This window comes from Porites lutea, chromosome 5, assembly GCF_958299795.1.
Source record: "Porites lutea chromosome 5, jaPorLute2.1, whole genome shotgun sequence".
Lineage (NCBI taxonomy): Eukaryota > Metazoa > Cnidaria > Anthozoa > Scleractinia > Poritidae > Porites > Porites lutea.
This window is the reverse complement of record NC_133205.1, coordinates 8,128,515-8,135,229: the sequence shown is the minus strand read 5'-3', so window position 1 is coordinate 8,135,229 and position 6,715 is coordinate 8,128,515. Positions and strand designations below refer to the sequence as shown.

General features: G+C 39.6%; 1 protein-coding gene across 1 annotated transcript in view; it reads right to left on the bottom strand.

The window, feature by feature from the left end:
* Positions 1 to 5,120: 5,120 nt before the first annotated feature.
* Positions 5,121 to 6,715, bottom strand: part of LOC140937127 (uncharacterized) — a 1,797-nt gene continuing 202 nt past the window's right edge. The window contains exons 1-2 of the mRNA XM_073386658.1: positions 6,407 to 6,715; positions 5,121 to 6,273 (exon numbers count right to left, since the gene is read on the bottom strand). The exon at positions 6,407 to 6,715 is cut by the window's right edge and continues 202 nt beyond it. Of these exons, the coding sequence (XP_073242759.1) occupies positions 6,038 to 6,273; positions 6,407 to 6,715 (545 nt within the window). The 3' untranslated portion in view covers positions 5,121 to 6,037. The remainder of the gene's footprint in view (positions 6,274 to 6,406) is intronic.

The following is a 6,715-nucleotide window of genomic DNA, read 5'->3' as shown; positions in this document are numbered from 1 at the left end:
ATGCGGGGACCTTCTCGTCAAGAGGACAAACAAATATGAGAAAACTGCCGCTGAGTTTGCCAAATTTAAAGAAAATTTTTAACATTGTAAAGTTCCGAAGGGCTTACAGACTTGAGAGGTCATTCTTTCAAACACCAAAAGGAAGATGTGCTCATTATTACTAAGAAAAACAGCGATCCCAATCATAATTATATTGATGAGAAGAGTGCTTGGTGAGCGACTTTGTAATTGAATATAAACAGAGATGTTCTCAAAATCACCGAAGCCATTTTAATTGTAATTTTCAGTGTCCTTTAAACTTTTTGAAGAATATCGTTTATTGAAATGGACGTAATTATCGAAAGCCTGCGATAAAGTTAACACTGATGTTATCACACCTACTTTGCAGTTGAAATTTTCTAACAGAGCGGATGCAAAATCTTGAATGTGTATTTGAAGTAAACCAAACGACTCATTCAGTGGATAATTACTTATCAGGACGGGGCTCAGCGTTCTGCACACAGTCCATGTGCATTTTAAGGAAGTTAAACCGGTTTGAACAAAGATGACTAGGTAAAGTTTATTTTTAAATTTAAGTTACATTATCTTCGGTAACAACGGTGCGAAAGTACAAAAACGTGAACGCAGTTGAACACAGAGTTTGGTACAGACGATAATACTGAGCAGTTTAAACTCCACACTACAGATACACACAAGAGAAAAAGAATAATAAGAAGAATAAAATTATATTAAAAGGATTCGAGTATTGACATTTTGACACAATATACCATTTTCTTGATTAGTTCTTGTTTCTTCTTTTGGCTTCGTGGCTTTTTAACTTTTGCTGTTAGTACGACCAGCTCTTCCCACAGTTTTGTTTTTTGAAGCAGATATCCCTTTACCTTACCCGTAAGGTTTCAGCTTTTAAACCTTGCAGGTTTTTGCTGATTTCTATTGTTTTGCAGCGATTCAGCCGCGACTAACTAATGTTTGTTTGTTGTGTTCTTGCCAAAAAGTTCCCCGCCTTAGCCTAGCAATCATGCTGTGAAGTCTCTCGTCCCAGGGCCGTCGGGGAATACGAATATCGTCTAAGAAGGTATTTGGGAATCTTCCCAAGGAGCAAACGGTGAATTAGAGATATCCAGGAGTGAGTTTTTGTTCTATAAGGCATGCTTTTGTTTTTTTTACACTTGCCAAGTCAATTTCCGCACCCGCATTTGTTGCTTTAACTCCTTTAAACGGAAGGAGGTGTTGAAGTACAGTGCGATGTCTAATAAGATCATTCATCTATTGATTTCATATGCCCTTTACCCTGACCTCACCTATCCACATCTTCAAGCCAATATCACTGGCCAAGAACTATCTTTGTTCGCTGCAACGCGTACAGTCCATGACATGGATCAGACAACAAGTAGTGCGTCCTATCCTATCTTACTAATAAGCGGATAACTAGGGTAAAACCTTCAATCGCATAAACTAATGAGATTTTCTTGAAAATTATCACTCAGGCATGTTAAGGCATGGGTCACCTCGTAATTTGCATAATTTGGCGACAGATTGTTTTGATCAGTCGTCATGAAACTAGGTAAACAGTTTAAGCTCGGTAGTCTTAACAATATGTGACATATTCATTGTTGAAATATTAGTCACGTGACCGGCAAATGATCGTTAACGGTCAAATTGTTCAAATTAAAACGGGGGAAAGGAAATGAAAGAGCAGCAAATATTCTTAGGCACCAGTGTTTTACCCATGGCCTGGATATTATGAAATAGCCCTGCATGTATGCCTAATTAGAGCAATGATTACGAAATATAGAAAAACAGGTAACGTGACTTATAAAAGACTTTAATAACTCTTAATCAAAATACTTTTATCAACCTAGTAAGGCTAATTGACAATCCAGACAGTTTGGCTGACAATTTGATGACAAACATTTTTAGCCTGAAGTTTAACAGCCTTGCCCCGTTTGAGAAAACAGATTTTGTGACGTCATGGTCTAAGGAATATCACGTGATGTTGGGGATGAATTTTCCAAAACTATTTTAGTGAGATATACCTTATAATATCTCTGTGGAACCCTTTATTTGATTGGATTCTTCTGCGTCATTAAAAGGACCTTTGCATTCTCTGTGGGGGGTCTTTTTTAGCCTTTCAACCCATGCTTTAACTTGCCTATGCGGGCAACACTGGAAAAATTAATTGGAATATTGTTATTCCGTGGTCTAGTAATTTTTATTGTTCTGAACCTTTTTCCTTAACAACCCTAAATCGTGTTGACGGCTACAGAGCCCAGGGGCTACTCACGAAAGTTTTATGGTAGGAGGCTCAACCCTGAGATCCAACCCCTTACCCTTTTATATACCAATTTTGACCGAAAAGGTGCCCCTTTCGTATACCTTCTATTGACAAATGGTACCCCCTTCAGATACCTGGTTTAGAACTTTGCGTCCCTAACTGCTGTACTTGAACTAGTGAAATCAGTACCCTTTTATATACAGTCAAACCCCGCTTTACACCTCATTTTTATGGACAGTTTGCTTTGTCTGTGGGGAAAGAAAGCCCTTACATTTTCTCTAAATCCAACCCACTTAATACGGACACTTTCTATGGCCCCCTCAGTGCTCAGAATTAACGGGGTTTGACTATACCTGAAGCCTGAAAAAGATGCCCCTGTCGGGCGGAGCCTTCCCGTATAGGCCATTATTGGGAGTATTCCCCCACCCCACCCCCCCCCGCCCGGGCTACAGAGCTGTATTCACGCATTCCTTCACTTTAAAGCGTAGCCTTAAGCAGTCGGGTGCATTAAGTGCTTGATATAATTATAAGGGGCACCGACACTGTGAATAGCTCAGAAATGAATTCTAATCGTTTACTGGAGAAAGGTGCGACCAGCTAGTAGTATAGAAGTCAGTCCGAAAAATGCAGCCGACCGGCTATCTTCATGACAAGAGCCAGCAGGATAAATTCCTTTTCAAACTGAACTCCAAGCTTAATGCATGACCCAAGACACAACTTAACAATACATCATTGAAATAGGCAGACACGGTTTTCGATGACAAAGGCAGGTCGAGGCAGGGAAAAATCTCTGATTGTAAACATATACTAATCGTTTACTGGAGAAAGGTATGACCAGCTAGTATAGAAGTCAGTCCGAAAAATGCAGCCGACCGGCTATCTTCATGACAAGAGCCAGCAGGATAAATTCCTTTTCAAACTGAACTCCAAGCTAATGCATGACCCAAGACACAACTTAACAATACATCATTGAAATAGGCAGACACGGTTTTCAATGACAAATGCAGGTCGAGGCAGGGAAAAATCCCTGATTGTAAACATATACTAATCGTTTATTGGAGAAAGGTATGACCAGCTAGTATAGAAGTCAGTCCGAAAAATGCAGCCGACCGGCTATCTTCATGACAAGAGCCAGCAGGATAAATTCCTTTTCAAACTGAACTCCAAGCTTAATGCATGACCCAAGACACAACTTAACAATACATCATTGAAATAGGCAGACACGGTTTTCGATGACAAAGGCAGGTCAAGGCAGGGAAAAATCCCTGATTGTAAACATATACTAATCGTTTACTGGAGAAAGGTATGACCAGCTAGTATAGAAGTCAGTCCGAAAAATGCAGCCGACCCGCTATCTTCATGACAAGAGCCAGCAGGATAAATTCCTTTTCAAACTGAACTCCAAGCTAATGCATGACCCAAGACACAACTTAACAATACATCATTGAAATAGGCAGACACGGTTTTCGATGACAAAGGCAGGTCGAGGCAGGGAAAAATCCCTGATTGTAAACATATACTAATCGTTTACTGGAGAAAGGTATGACCAGCTAGTATAGAAGTCAGTCCGAAAAATGCAGCCGACCGGCTATCTTCCTGACAAGATCCAGCAGGATAAATTCCTTTTCAAATTGAACTCCAAGCTTAATGCATGACCCAAGACACAACTTAACAATATATCATTGAAATAGGCAGACACGGTTTTCATTGACAAAGGCAGGTCGAGGCAGGGAAAAATCCTCGATTGTAAACATATACTCGGCAGGAAGTTAAGCCGGCCGAAATAATATTTTTTTAATACTTGCATTTTTCCCTCTGTAAACAAGTTTCAGTTCTTGTACGTTCCTTTTATAAAGCTGTATACACGTGAAGGCGTCACCAAAGGGGAAGTAAATAACATCCAACGGGATGGTCTTCTATGAGACTGAAGGTGATCTGGTTCGCTTTTTTTGTGACTACAATTTATTTTCATTTGTGAACTCCAAACGGTCACTAAGTTTTGGGTCGCGTTGATCGAAGCGAATGCCGTTTTCTGGAACGAAAATCGTTACTTAACAAATCTTTGCAGTTATTTGCTGCTAATAACCATCAAAATCCTTTTTCCAAGTGGAAAAATTGACGCTAGGCCAGAAGTTGACACTTCACTCTAAAAACAAATGAGCGAGTCTTGAACTGCGGTAACAGTAAGCCATAAGTTTAGAGAGTAAGTTCATAAAACTAGATTGTCTCACCTGTTTATGTGTAGAAGATACCTATGTCGTTCATATTTCAAGTTTTTGTTCACTCTGGCTCTAAAACAAAATTTTCTTCCTCTACTTACTGATGATTGGCACAATTCAAATGTAGATTTGGACACTACTATGTGTAAATAAATACTCTTTATTATGACATTTTGCAATAACAATAATCCTTTCTCAAATTTGCCCTGCCCTGATTGGATGCAAAAGCCCCTCTAAATTTCTGAAGGGGGCTCCCCTAAAAGGCACGAGCACTTTTCATGTGGAGCATTTTAATCACGTGGCGATCAGCTATGCAAATTTATTGGAACAAAAGAAAGCTTTAAATGGCAAAAATGTTCATCTCCCACAGGAATGGTTTGGTACACCAAAATGGCCATCGGTTCATTGTTCTGGGACACAAAGTCAAAGGGTGCGTTCGATTAGGAAATCTGGATTTAGATTTTAAAATCCGGATTTCGGATTTGTAATCGAACGCGAAATCCGAAAACGGATTTAAACGCTGGGATATCTGTTTTTGGATTTCCTTTTTACTGTTCGATTGGGAAATGAAAAACTGTCCTTAAGGGGGGAGTCTGGTTACATTTTGAGCCCAAATTTGTCACAGATTGTAAAGCACATAAAACACCAGCTATTTTATGTATCTTCATAGAATTTTTCATGCAAATAGACCAGCCCACAGTCTAATGTGGCATATGGTTTACATCCCATGATAAGCAAATTTATGGTTAATTATTAACCAAGTTCTTCATGGAGGCTTTTTTCCACCAATTTCATGCCCCCATACTTTTTTTTCTTTTCTATTTACAAAGTAACCATGATATTTCTCACAATAACACTACACACACTCTCCTACAAACCTATTGAGCGATTTCGGTTTTCAGCAACTTATGTTGCCATAGCAACGGCATAAGTTTGTAAAAAGTTCAACCCGGAATATCATCAACTGTATTCATCAAAAATAAAAAAGCCTCAATAGGTTTGTAGAACAGCCTTTCATAAGTAACTGAGCCAAATTTGGTAGAAAACGGATAAAACCAAAGAATAAAAATCTAAGGGGGCATAAAAAAACTCCGCCAAAATGCCTTTTTGAGAAAAATGCAGCTTAAAATTTGGCAAGCAAAATCAGCAGTGTAACATTCACTACAGGAAGCTACCACTAGTAAATTAGTAAAAGTAGGCCTCATTGCAGTATCAGCACATCATTTTTTAGATATAAATCACGATTTCTATCTCTTTTTTCTCTTTCTTGCTGGTTCTGTGGCAACAGTCAGTTCATTGAAAGCACCGGCACCGTATGTTGTGCCCTCCTTTTATCGCTGTTGTTCCTCGTCTCTTTGCTTTGCTTGCCTGCGAGCAACTCTGTATTTTTTACGCAGATCCTGGATACTTTTTTCAGCCTTTATAATTCGCCCAGAGTCTCTTCTGCTGCTTTCCTTTCTGGTGTGAGCCCCAACAGCTAACCCAGCCCTTACCATGCCAATTGTGCTTTGGGCACCTAATCCACACTAATGAATTCACAGACTCATTTGCATTTTTGGGTATAAAGCCTGGAAGACAACGTGCCAAACCCCATTTCGCTGGCAGCATAAACCACTCGGCGATTTACATCCTTCCCTTGCACAGTTCTAGGGCCGTTGTCTAAGGAATTATGTTCACCAGTACCCAGAAATTCCGTCAGACCGCAGTCATCACAAATAGCATATATGCTGCTGCTGAGGCCAAATCGGTTTGTGCTTATTTCTCGAAGTTCTAGATGGCCTGCAACAACAACAATAAAGAAAATAACTAAGTGATGACGACGCCGGACGACAACAGCAACAATAGAAGCACGTTTTATAATATATACTATGAGAATTGCGAAAGTAAAAATAACTGAAAATGATGATCTCACCGGAAGCACATTGCGAATTTGAATGAATCCTTCTTGCAAATTCTTTGAGACTATCCATGGACACAAGACGGTATCCTTCTGGTATCTCACCTTTTGGATCTATACTTTCATCGGAAGAGCTTTCTGTGTATTCAGCACCAATTTTTCTCAGAGAAGCCGAAGCAGCAGGCGGTGGAATCTGTTTACTCACAACATCATCTTCACCGACAAACGCGATTTCAGTAGCAGCGTTTCTCGCCAGTTCCATGGGCACTTTCTTTTGTTTTTGGACTCCCTTGAATTTTGATTTCTTTTTTTGACAATTCTTTT